The 13,168-nt window shown below is 39.6% G+C and overlaps 1 protein-coding gene across 1 annotated transcript; it reads right to left on the reverse strand.

Moving 5' to 3' along the window:
- Positions 1-2,427: 2,427 nt before the first annotated feature.
- Positions 2,428-3,476, reverse strand: LOC121506725 (odorant receptor 131-2-like). The gene is made up of 2 exons (XM_041782577.1): positions 3,327-3,476; positions 2,428-3,252 (listed from the first exon to the last, which is right to left on the reverse strand). Exon 2 carries the CDS (start codon positions 3,241-3,243, stop codon positions 2,428-2,430), a length of 816 nt encoding a protein of 271 aa, XP_041638511.1. The 5' UTR covers positions 3,244-3,252; positions 3,327-3,476.
- Between the last annotated feature and the right edge of the window lie 9,692 nt (positions 3,477-13,168).

Raw genomic sequence — 13,168 nt, forward strand, 5'->3', positions numbered from 1 at the left:
AGTACTCACTTCAGCCTCCACTCTCACTGAACGAGAGACCAACGCTCCACAGCTTTATATGAAACAGGACGTCAGAGCTGATATCACTCATACTGATGCTGTGACTGTCAGCGGACCTAAAACTCCCATATGAGAAGAGAAATCTTTATTTGAGTAAGGCTGAAAATCACAATAATTCATGAACAAGACCAGGTAAAAACCTAGTATATGGCTGACCGCAACTATCTGGGATGTCTGTTGAAATGCCTGACTGGCAGAGGGATTTTGTCATTATTGTTATTTTTTGAGCCAAATTCATTTTATTTTTTAATTTTATATTAACAATAAAACACTAACTGTTCATGAACGGTTTATTCTACAATAAAATAAAAACTGCAGCAGGTTTCATGAACATTTCTAATTCTCCTCACACAGGTGTGTAAGGGTCTTTATATGTGTAACATTAAGCTGAATTTCTACTTTAGTGTTCCTATTCTTTTTTATATAGTTAATTATCAATAAACAGCATATTTATCATTTTCCCTGCAAATGAAAACGTGCTAAATGTTTAAGTATAGTGTTCTCTTAATGCAAATGCAGAATTTTTAATATTTATTTGTTCCCCATAAACATATAGTATTAACAGAATATTTACTAAATATTTCTTTAACATTGTGCACACCCTTGGCTCACACAGGCAACACAGACACACACAGCTGGCTCGCACACACACACAGCGCTGACGGGCTGATCCTCCGTGGTCAGAGAGGAGCTTAAAGAGGAGAAAGTTCTGCTGTTTATCCTCCAGTATTCTGAAACTTTTGCCCTCAACAGATAGAAGCCTGAGTCTACACTACCAACACGTTTGCGTGTGTTTCAGTGTAGGTGTATGTGCGTGAGTGTCACGTTTGTGTGTATCACTCTTATGCAGCATGAAAGCAGATGAGGATGAGAGGAGAGTAGCCAATGCTGCTGTGGGAAAGTTGACAAACAGTCAAAGAGAAAGGGACGACAGGAGAAAGAGTGACAGGAGATCATGATGGAAACATTAAGAAACGAAGATTGTGCAGGAGTCTGAAATCACGAGTCTGAATCAAGTACAAGAACAGAGGTCCAGTTCGGAGTAAACAGCAGCAGTCCTACAGTGACATCCAAGCTAACAGCTAGCACCAGACAATTCGGGACAAGCCCACCACCATGATCTGAAAGCCATGCCGTAACAGACTGGGAGTAGAGTGAGAACATTTTTTTCTGTCACAGAAAGCTTTCAGTGTTTCTCTCTGCACTTGTGTTAATAAAGAAATGTCAGTTTTGACTAAGTGCTGCTGTGATTAATTCAGAGCTAATCGCTACACGAGCAGCTGTTGTACACAAGCACTGACACAAGTGACCTTTCCCCCCCAGTTAACACAATACCATGCCAAGCAGGTCAGCAGAAGAGTGAAACATCTTTCCCAACGTGAAAAGCTTATAGGGTTATTTTATTCTTTGTCATAAAGAAATGTGGCCCAGTTCTGGTTAAACAGAGGCTAAAGCTATATCTGAGTATTTAGAGCAGCGCAGTCAGTCATTAGAGGGCTTTCAGCACTAGTAAACCCCACCCATAATGCAACTCTGTATGTATGGCTCTCATGAACACAGTGAAGGCAGCTGTCACTGCCAGCATTCAGTCCAAGCAAACACAACTCTGTAGTGTAAGGCTTAGAAATTAGTGTCACTCAGTCAGTTACTTACCTACTCAGACACAGACACTGCCATGTGTAGGACTGACCTCAGCAGTCAGCCAAAAATCGTTCTAGTCCATAAAAAGAACCATTTTATATCAAGCAAAGAAGGAAGACTTAAAGGACACAAATGTACTTTAGTTCATGGACTATCACCATCATCTTACTAGTGAACTATTAATAACTAGAATGATCACATTACAAATGAATATAGTTTACATAAGGCTAAAAGGGATAGCATAAGCAGTTGTACAAAACTGTAGCATTATAGCATCAAACTGCATTCTACGCAGTCAGAGATAAGAACTTGATCAAAACATTCTAGGCTGACATGGGCAGAGATACAACCAAAACCGGGCAGTAGGCTGCATCGCTGGTCAATGGAAGATTCTGAGTTAATCCTGCAAGTCCATAACCTGGCCAACTGATGGATTTGTTTCACACATCCATCTGGTAAACCTCTCATACACATCGTTTAGGAAAGGGCAGAGCCTTCGAAAAAAAACTTGGAGGGTGATTGGATGAACGTTCTGTCACATCTCTACAGGCCAATCAGAGCAACAAAACACATGACGTAGCCACCCCCCCCTTTTAGACACCAAAAGGGAGTCAACAGAGGCTTATGCCCGGGTTCTTCTCTACAATTATTGAACATAACTAGAACACCATAAGTCAAGTGTTCTTTATTTTCAATCACATTCACAGACAGAAACATTAAAAACCTTCATCTTAGTCCGCCCATTGACGTGTCCTTTGCTTCTGTCCAGGGCTGGATGCTCGTTCTCTCTGGGCAGAGCAGATATTTCTTTAAATGCTGTCTGAACGTCTTATCTCTGAGCCCGTACACAATCGGACTGATGAACCTGGGAAGGATCTGTATGATGATGTAGGCAACAAAGACTGCATGAAGATAATATTTAGGAAACAGGTAGGACATAGATTTCACGATCTGACTGTAGACGTATGAGAGGATGGATAACAGCAGCTGAAACCCGTGGAGCAGGATTGTATTCCTTGTCTTCTTTGCATCTCCATCAGCGGATTTTGCTCCTTTAGCGGCGATGAAGATCATAATGTAAGTGTAGAGGAGAATGAGCCAAACACTGATCAGGAACACGGTGTAGACTACATCCTTCTTCTTCACATGGATGGGGTGTCTGAAGATGTTACTGGAGGAACAGAAAACCACAGAATAGAAACGTGACACAGGCTCAGTGGCTAGGAAGACAAAGACATCAGGCAGTACGGTGGTGGTGCTCAGAGCCCAAATCCCTCCAATCAGGAAATACGTTCTTCTGATGGTACACAGCTCAGCGTGTCTGAGAGGTAAACAAACAGCGACGTAGCACTCCACCGCCATGACGGCTAAATTCAGCGGTGTGTTGAGGGTCGTTAAGACGGCCAGAGTTATAATGAGGCAGCAGAGGGAGGCGTTGATCCTGTAGAAGATGTAACTGAAGACAAACAGGCTGATTGTTGTAGTGAGCTGGATCATATCATTCACCACCAGGTGGATGAAGAGGACGTAACGGGGGTTCATGTAGAATATCTGGAGGAGAGAAGAGAGAAACTCATTCGTCAGAGGAAACACTCGTCTTATTCTCTAAACAGCCACTCCCTGACCTGGTGTTTCCTGAAGGTGTGTATCAGGGTGCTGTTGATGTAGTTGATGGTGATGCCCAGAGCCAAAACAATCACATTTTTAGCCACAGCTGTGCTGAAAGAGTCCCAAAGACTCACAGACACCGTCACGTTATGGACATCAGATGAGGAATTCACTGAAGTCATCTTCAACCATCTGATGAAGAACATCAAGACAGATTTCAAGGTGAGGACGAGTGCAGCAAACTTAAAATTCAAATTCATGACAAATATTCTTTTGCTGTCATTAATATCATTAACCTGACACGCCAGATGGATTTGTTTCACATATCCATCTGGTAAAACTCTCATAGACAGTGTTTGGGAAAGGGCAGAGCCTTTGAAAAAAACCGGAGTGTGACTGGATGAACTTTCTGTCTGTCACATCTTTACGGGCCAGTCAGAGCAACAAAACATGTGAGATAGCTGCTACCGAGGAGTGAACTCCATAGAGAACTGCATAATGTGAACCATGGCGACTGTAGACATGTCAGTACACGACTTTTGTCGTTTTTGAAAAGAAAACAACTCACTGCTGGTCTTTGTTCTTCTTTCAACAAAGAAATGTCATCAAGTTTTGATAAAACTGGTGCTTTAGCAGCATCCACGCTATTCTCTTCCATCATATTTGCGCTGGCCTCTTGTTGCTGCTTGTTTACGTCATGAGTCCGCCGTCCCTGAAAGTACTGCCCCCATTGCTGATTGGTGTGGTCACTTTCTAACCAGGCCCAAACGGTTCAAACGGGAGCTTTGCAAGATGGATTCACCAGTGAGAAACACAGAAATGGGCGAATCCATCTGTAGAAGAAAAAGTCAGGGTTCACACATCTTTGGATCTCCTCTTGTCAAGAATGGGCAAAAAAAATCTGGAGTAAATTCATAAAAATCACCGGGACGAGTTCATTAAAACTGGCAACCCGTCCATCTGTGAAAACGCCAAAATTTGACCTTTAGCTGTTTGTATTGTGCATCCTCTACTTTTTAGAAGATGGTCCCTGAAACTTTTTAAAAAATGTAAACCTGATTTATTCAGTACTTTGTAGGACTTTGGCATGATTGGGTCAAAGTGAGGCTGAAGTGAAGTCATAGTGGGGGAAAGTGGATTGACACAACCCAGGCCATGATCTGGATGTCCCAGCATACTACCAAAAAAATTATTAATAATAATAATAAAAAAATAATCCGCCACAAAAAAAAAAAAAAAAATGTTGGAGTAAGAGGTGGGTGTGGCGGGTAAATCTGGTACCGTCTGGGCAGGTAGTAGGGTTGCCTTGAGCCCCTGGGGCCTAAAAACCACCTGGCATCTGCATGAAAAGGCCTGGACTAAAGAAGGCTGTTCAGCTTGACCTTGGCTGCTGAGGGACACACATGTGTTGACCTTGACTCTGCCCCCCCTCCACATGCATTTAGCTCTTTATGACTGATTTCAGGGGCCCTAGTGGGCTCCTTATGTGAAGAACCTATGCATTCCACCAAAATATGAGAATTTCCACAATTTGCTGTCAAAATTGGTGCATTTTGGGGAATGTTAAGCCTCAAGTTAGTGATTCTTCTGTCAGAATAACAATAACACAGTTCTAATAGTGTCCTGACTTCATTGTCAGTGCGAGGGCCCTAAATAAAGTAATGTTAGCTAAACTTTACAATGGATTTAAATTCACTCTGTAACACTTAGGAAGCTCCTTTTCTCATTGTTCAATTTCTGTCACAACTTTCAACCAGCTGTTTTTTTTTCTTTTTTCAAATTCAAAGTCTGATCCAAACAGGAAGTAAAGTTACGTTAGCTCAAATCAGATCCACTATAGGTCTACAAAATAAAGCAAAAAGAAGCATTGCTTGAGAGAGTATTTTAGCATGATAGTTATTGTTGGATGGGTCACCTACAAATCTTACTTTTATTGATACTATTTTACTGCCTTTCTCCCCAGTTTAGAGTTTTCTTTCAGCATTTTTCAAACCAACTATTTAACATGACATACTACTGCTAGCCTTGGAGCGGGGACACACATCTTTGTCCAGCATTATGAACTCAGTTTCTGTGTCGGGATTGTTTCCTTCTCCATTTTCCCCTATGAAGCTTTGTGCCTACAGGATAGTGGTGGGAGTATCGACACATCAATATTTCCAAGTATTCTGTCAGTATTGATCCCTCTGGTAAAGATACCGAATGAGTACTATAAAACGTGTCTCACCACCGCTTCTCTGCTGAGTGCCTCCCTGCCTCTCTCTCTTCCAGACTGTTTTGGCCTTACTTGCTCGCCCGTGTCACGTGACTTTAAGGACCAGTCGAACATGTCGATCCTGCTGTACCATGTGACTTTGAGGACCAATCATTAATGAGTAACAGATTTCAGCAACTCCACTCCAAGTGCAAAAAAATTGCTATACTGCGACGGTCCACTTGAGGCTGGCTGCAGGAACACCGGAAGTTCTGTCTGCACATGTTAAACAGCCGGTTTTGACACTAAAAATAAACTGGTTTACAGCCTGGTTCAAAACACCAAACTTGTCTCATTAGCTAGTGTCTTATTGTGCTTCCACTGTATGGGTGGTGATCATTTGGATTATATTTAGGATAAAGCTCACTTCACAGTGATTGGCACGTCTCATTTGATTGACAGATAGCTCGGCAGGCAGAGGCTCCGTTCCTGTCAACCGGAATGCTAGCTAGCAGGCTGACAGGAAGTCAGTGGGCGGGCTGTTAGGTTGATCCAAAGTTCGGTTGAGACCGCGATTTCAATATGGAAGCCTCCACGGATTGGCTTCAAAAGCTGTTTTACTCCGCCTATTGTAAGCAGACGTCTGACGTCACACGGGGTTTGTCCAATTCTTTCTTAAGTCTATGCTCCACTCACTCGCATATGAAGTCATTTTGTATATAGATTGATGTCTGTGATGTGCACCCGGCTGTCTTTCTCACTCAGTGTGGTCCCTAAGTTAATTTCAAAATTGTAAGAAAACATAAAAAAATACTGAGACCACATGCTGATACCATAAAATATATAAAGACTGAGTTGTAGAAACATAACAAGATAAATATTTCTATGAAAATCTTTGATGACTTGTATTTCTTACATTTTTGTTTCAAATTAGTGGGTATAGGCAGCCAATATCTATCTGCATTTTTTTTAAAAAGAAAAGGAATTGGTTATATTGTGGCTGTTTCAATTTTTTATACAAGTTTGTGCTATATTTTATTATATTAAAATGTTTTACCTGCTTAAACATTTTAATTTAACTGAAGTTTCTCCCTAAATGAATTTCTGAAACCTGCATTCGCCTTTTGAACTGCCTGAAATGTGTAACTTTTGAAAGTTTGAAAGTCCAATATTTTATTCTTTCTTCAAAAATATATATCAGTATCGATAAAGTTACCTCAAAAAGTATGGGAATCGTATCAAATTAAAAAACATTAGTATCGCCCACCTCTACCTGTAGCCTGTAATGTCAGGCTTGAACTCCTGACATACTGTAAACTCTCCTCCCGTGCTTGAAACCCTGTGGGTTCCTGTTCAGGTAAGAATGAAGAACAGCTGTCTGAAGTCACCTGAGGTGCTCAGAGTTGAAGCAGACCCAAAGGCTGACCACAGCCATCAAACCTTTTTTTGTTTCTGCCTTAGACCAGCAGGAATCTGGATGTGGTTTTCCTCATACAAAGTCTGCAAAGCTCTGTCCATGTGTAAATGACTGGCCTCTTGTAGTCCAGGTACTGGTGTATACTACACTGATATACCGTATATTCATACAGGCTGCTTAGAGCGCTACAACAGCTGCAACCAGCAAGTCAGTTAACAAAATCAGACATTAAAGTCCCAACAGCCACTAAAAACACTTTAAATCCAGTGGAGGCTGCTTCATGTTTAAAGGAATGTTTCATTGTTAGTGGGAAACAAATCACTGAATGTAGTTTTACATATGGATGTTTAGCTTCCATTATAAAGTGTTTGCATCGAGTATTGCCAAAAAGAAAATTACTACTTTTAAAAACATGCTTGAAGTTTAGGGTTGATGATTTTCATTCAGTGAAAGTAGATAAATTAATTTAACCTCCAAAGAAACGGTTACATTCTGGATGTTTGTGGCCAAAAATAGCAGAATAGAAATACTTCACATTAACATTTTTTAACTTCTTTTGCATTAATATTTAAACAAGATCAGACCTGATCATTAATGTCAAATATGGATTAATTTCTGGGAATTTAATCCTTTCAATGCCAGTTTAAGTGCAAAAACCTCAATGATAGTAAAGTAAAAACAAAAAAATGTTGGGGATTATCACAGCCTTGAATATGATAATAATGAGCCACAACTTTGATTATTTTCCTATATTCTAAGATTTTTATAAAAATTTACATTCAGAATATAAGTGGCTAAAAATGGACACCGTACAAAAACAGCAATAAAAAATACTGTGCAATAAAGAAAACTTTCCACATCTTTTGCATTAATTTTTAAATCAAGACCTGATCAGAAATATAGCACATTAATTTATTTTGAGGAATTTAACCCTTAAAGTTTAAGTATAAAAAAGCCTAATGTTAGTAATGTGAAATAAATAAATGATATATTTTTTACATACTACATGCTAATTGGATTTCCTTGAAGGGAATTATCACGGCCTTACTGACACTGTTAATCCTGAGCAACAACTTTGATATTTATGTTTTAATTCTTTAAAATGATTTGAGGATTTCAATAGTTTGGTGCAGAAATGTCCCATAGAAAACCAGGAAAAAAGCATACCATTCCCTCCTCATGCCAAATATTGGAAAATTGCTGAAAATTGTTGATGAATACGGAAAAGTGTGAATCTGAAGCAGTGTTGAAAGCTTAACATAATTAAAGGCATATTTGTTTTTGCTTCTACGACTGGAGAGTCAACAATTGTGGTTTCAGAGGGGTATAAAAGGTTTAAAGAGCTTATTATGAACCAGGTTCTGAAATTAAAATGTCAAAATCCTATTTTTTAAAAAACTTACACTCCAAAATTCATGTTGTTAGCCTAACGGTCAACATAATAATAATTATCAAAAGAAAACAAAAAATTCCCAAAAGAGCAGCAAAATGGCTCAAACACCCTCGATAAGTTACAAAGAAAGTTTTGCACTTTGGGATCAAAAAACTGATAATGAACACAGAAACAGCTTAAAAATCCTCTCAGTAAGGCAGTGAAACAGACAGGAGGCAGAAAACCATTCAAGCTCACTGCTTCTACTCTAATATGTTGAATTATTCTGGAACGTGCTTACAAAATGAATAATATTAGAGGAAAAGTGACACACTGAAGCAGGAATCCATTGTGCACAGCCTTAGTATATATCAAGAATATTAGTGCACTACAATGTTTTAACACTCTGCATATCTCCTCATCTAAAGCATCAGAATGACCAAAAATTCACTAAAACCTGTGAATGAATTCAGCATGCTTACTGACGTAGCTCCATATGTGAATTTTGCAGAGTTACAGGGAAGCCTCTTATTCATTATAGTTTCTGACTTATTTATTCTATTATTATCATTACTCCTTTACTGTTAACAGGATCTTTGTTTGCAGCAGACTCCTGTAAAGCCTAAAAAAGTTTCAGATTAATGCAGCAGTGATCTTTGGGAGTCGTTGAAATGCTTTGAACATGACGGTGTTTGAATGAACTATAAAATGAGGAACTGAACTACAAACTCTCCTTTAAACTCAGTTTTAACCACCGCTCTCATCCATAGCAGCTACAAAGAAGAGAATAAAATAATGGGAGCAGACCAGAATAATAAAGGACATTCAGACTGGGATGGCTGTGATGAAGATTTCCTACCTCAGACGGGGACACTGACTCTCCACTTCCTGCGGTCTGGTAGCAGAATGGGCCTGAGTTCAAGTTTAATGGCTTTATATAAAGACGGGCGATGAGTGCTGAAACCAGCAGAGGTTGGTACTGGGATTCCTTGCAGTGGATACTGGGAACCAGTCTTCTGGGACTGATTGAGTCCTGTCAGTCAAACTAGTGCCATAGTGCAGTGATTCTCAAAGTTGGGGTCGGGACCCCATTGGGGGTCGCAAGACACTGAGAGGGGGCCCCAATGCCTTAAAAAAGATTATTTTTTTAATTACTCATTTGCCATTTCACACCAATTTTGCCCATTTTAACACATTTTTGCCACTTAAAACTCATTTATGTAGATTTTAAACCCTTTCCACCCTTTTTTATTGCAAAGTTTTGTCACTTCTGGACCAATTCTTTCCATTTTTTTATTTCCTGTTAACCATTTTTTAGGCCCATTTTAACTCGTTTCTTAATTTGATTTCATTTTAATTTATTTTATTTGATCAGGGACAATGCACAAAAAAAACATTAATCACATACAATGATAATATGTTATGTGCCAAGTTTTAGCAAAAATGCTAGTTTCCACCTGCACCTGTTTTAACCACATTTCATTATTTTTTATGCCCATTTTGCCTGTTTGACTAATTTTTCCACCCATCTTTTCTATGTTAAACTCATTTGGCTACTATTTAATCCACTTTTACCACTTTTTATGCTCTTTCCTTTGCCTTTTTTTTTTTTGCTGATTTGTGGCTCTTTTATGTAATTTTTTGCCATTTCTGCTTCTTTCAAAATCCACTTGTGTGGATGTTTACCATTTTTAACCCATTTTAATTCTGTTTTAAAAGAAAGGGATTTACATTTTTAAGAAGGCTAGTTACTACGGCACAAGAGAAATAAAAAAATATTTTTGATTTTTTAAGATTGTTATTACCCAGGTTAAATATAAAATAAGGATATCACAGCTTAACTTTACAGTGGACCATGATTTTCCTGGCCTCCATGGTCCCTAACATTTGTCTGGGCCCCAGAAAGCTCTCCCCTTTATCCCCCTTTATGGACGGCCTTCTCTCCACATGACTCTTCTTGAATGTTCATGTCTGTTCACCCACCTTCAGGTGCAGCGGGGGTCCCCGGTCTCTGGCATCTTCATTTTGGGGGTCGTCGGCTAAAAAGGTTGACAACCCCTGCCATAGTGGAAATATCTCTAAAAACATATAGAAACAGGGAAATAAAACATTTTTTTGGATTAGAGAATGGACCAAATTTGGTCGTTTTGGGGTCCATGGCTGATTCAGGATGTTTGAAAAGCAGAGGGTAAAGAAATAAAAGATGACAGATGTTTAGGCCTGGTTTATAAAATCTGTCCTCTGATTAAGACCAGTTCTAATTTTCATATTAAAAGGATATTTAGATTTAAGTTCAGTTATATGAGGAACCAGAACCAGAAAGCCTCCGTTTAGCGATGCAGCGTTCATATGTGTGTTCTCTCACCTCAGCGTGGCGTTGTCTCCTGATTGGATGTTTAGGTCAGTGGGCTTCAACAGAGACAACAAATTCACTTAAAACTAGACAATTTAGCTCAGGTTCACATTTAAACAGCCAAACAGATCTAAGGCACATTATCACGTTTTAACCACTGGAGGCCAAAAACTGCGTCCCAGTTTGTTAACATGAAGGCCACTCATGAGTGCACTTCACCATGTTTGACCCCTTAGGAGGGCACATTTACTCCTTATAGGCCATCATGAACGTGACTTTTTATGTGAAGTTCACAGGAAGGACACCTTAGCGCAGTGGTTCTCAATCTTAGGGTCGGGACCCCCTTTTAGGTCATGGGACACTCTAAGAGGGGGTCTCCAGAATCCCTTAAAAAAAAAAAAAAACGGAGAGTATTTGTAGAATTCCACTGTTGCCACTTTACACCAATTTTGACTAATTTTAACCAGTTTTCATCATTTTTCCCCCACAAATTTTAACATATTTTTTGCCATTTTAAACCCTTTCCACCACTTTTTTCTGTCTGTTTTTGCCACTTCTAAACCAATTCTTGCCACATAGAGCCAAATGTTTCCTTATTGCTACTATTAACCCAATTTTACCACATTTTATGCCCATTTTTTTCCCCATTTTAACCATATTTCACCATCTGATATGCCCATTTTTGGCAGTTTGACCAACTTCTGCCAATATCTGCCTGTTTTTTTTTTCTCGGTTAGCACTATTTTGCCAGTTTATATTGATTTTCTTCCTATTTCACCAGATTTCCACCCATTTTTGCCAATTTAAAGCCTTTTCTGCCACTCTTTATCCTTGCTACTGTTACCACTAGTTATTTTTTGCCACTTCTAACCCATTTCTGCTACTTTTAAGATCCAACTTCACCACCTTTTCCATCATTTTTGCCATTATTGACCATTTTTTTTCAATCATTAACCCATTTTAATTCTTTTTGTTCTTACAAAATAGATTTACATTTTTTAAGAAGGCTATATACACTGCCTGGCCAAAAAAAAAAAGTCACCACCAAAAAAAAAAAGGTCACACACTCTAATATTTCATTGGACTGCCTTTAGCTTTGATTACAGCACACATTCACTGTGGCATTGTTTCGATAAGCTTCTGCAATGTCACAAGATTTATTTCCATCCAGTGTTGCATTAATTTTAATATTGATGATGGGAGAGTCTGACCACTGCGCAAAGCCTTCTCCAGCACATCCCAAAGATTCTCAATTGGGTTAAGGTCTGGACTCTGTGGTGGCCAATCCATGTGTATAAATGATGTCTCATGCTCCCTGAACCACTCTTTCACAATTTGAGCCCGATGAATCCTGGCATTGTCATCTTGGAATATGCCCGTGCCATTAGGGAAGAATAATTCCATTATTTAAGAAATGAGAAGTTAGTCATTGCATCAGCTGGGGTTAAATAACTTGTTGCCAGCTGAAAGACAATCGCCCATGCAGTAATTATCCAATAGGAGGCTCATACCTATTTGCTTAGTTAAATCCGGGTGGTGACTTTTTTTTTGGCCAGGCAGTGTACTACACAAATGATTTATAAACAGATTTTTCTCATTGATAAGAGTGGTTATTTTTTCAGGTTAAATGTAAAATAAGGATATCACAGCTTAACTTTACTGTCTGTTCAACCACCCTCAGGTACAGTGGGGGTCCCCACTCTCTGACACCTTTATTCTGGGAGTCACAGGCTGAAAAGGTTGAGAACCTTTTCCTCAGAGGACACTTATTCATGTTTTTCCACTAAAAGGGAACCATGCAAGGCGATTTGTCACATCTGATCCACTGGAAGGGAACCCTAAGAAGAACTTTATCAAGTTTAGTCCATTTGAAGAGCCCCCTAGAACAGCGGTTCTCAATCCTCCTCAGAAACCACCAACAAATCCTCAATGAGCAGTCCATCCATCCATCCATCCATTTTCTATACCCCTTATTCCGTTCCGGGTCAGGGGTGGGCTGGAGCCTATCCCAGCTGTCATTGGGCGAGAGGCGGGGTACACCCTGGACTGGTCGCCAGTCAATCGCAGGGCTGACATATAGAGACAGACAACACATAGAGACAGACAACCAGACACGCTCACATTCACACCTACGGCCAATTTAGAGTGATCAATTAACCTAATGAGCATGTTTTTGGTGGTGGGTGGAATACGGAGTACCCGGAGAGAACCCATGGTGCACAGGGAGAACATGCAAACTCCGCACAGAAAGGTCCTGTTCGGGAAGCGAACCAGCAACCTTCTTGCTGTGAGGCAAGTCGTGACATTGAGCAGTTGTGACCCACATTTCTGATATTTGATTTTCCAGTCAGATTCAATAAATGAAACACGGGGCTGCTCAGACGTTACAGCATGTGAAAAATCAAGAGACTGAGGAAAATAGAATAGACTAGTCTTTATTGTCATCACCCAACAAAAAAATCTTATAATAATCCTGGAAACCACCTGGAAAAGACTGCTGAAAGCTTCTGAAAAAAGTCCTGA

Source organism: Cheilinus undulatus, linkage group 3 (genome assembly GCF_018320785.1).
Source record: "Cheilinus undulatus linkage group 3, ASM1832078v1, whole genome shotgun sequence".
NCBI classification, from domain to species: Eukaryota; Metazoa; Chordata; class Actinopteri; order Labriformes; family Labridae; genus Cheilinus; species Cheilinus undulatus.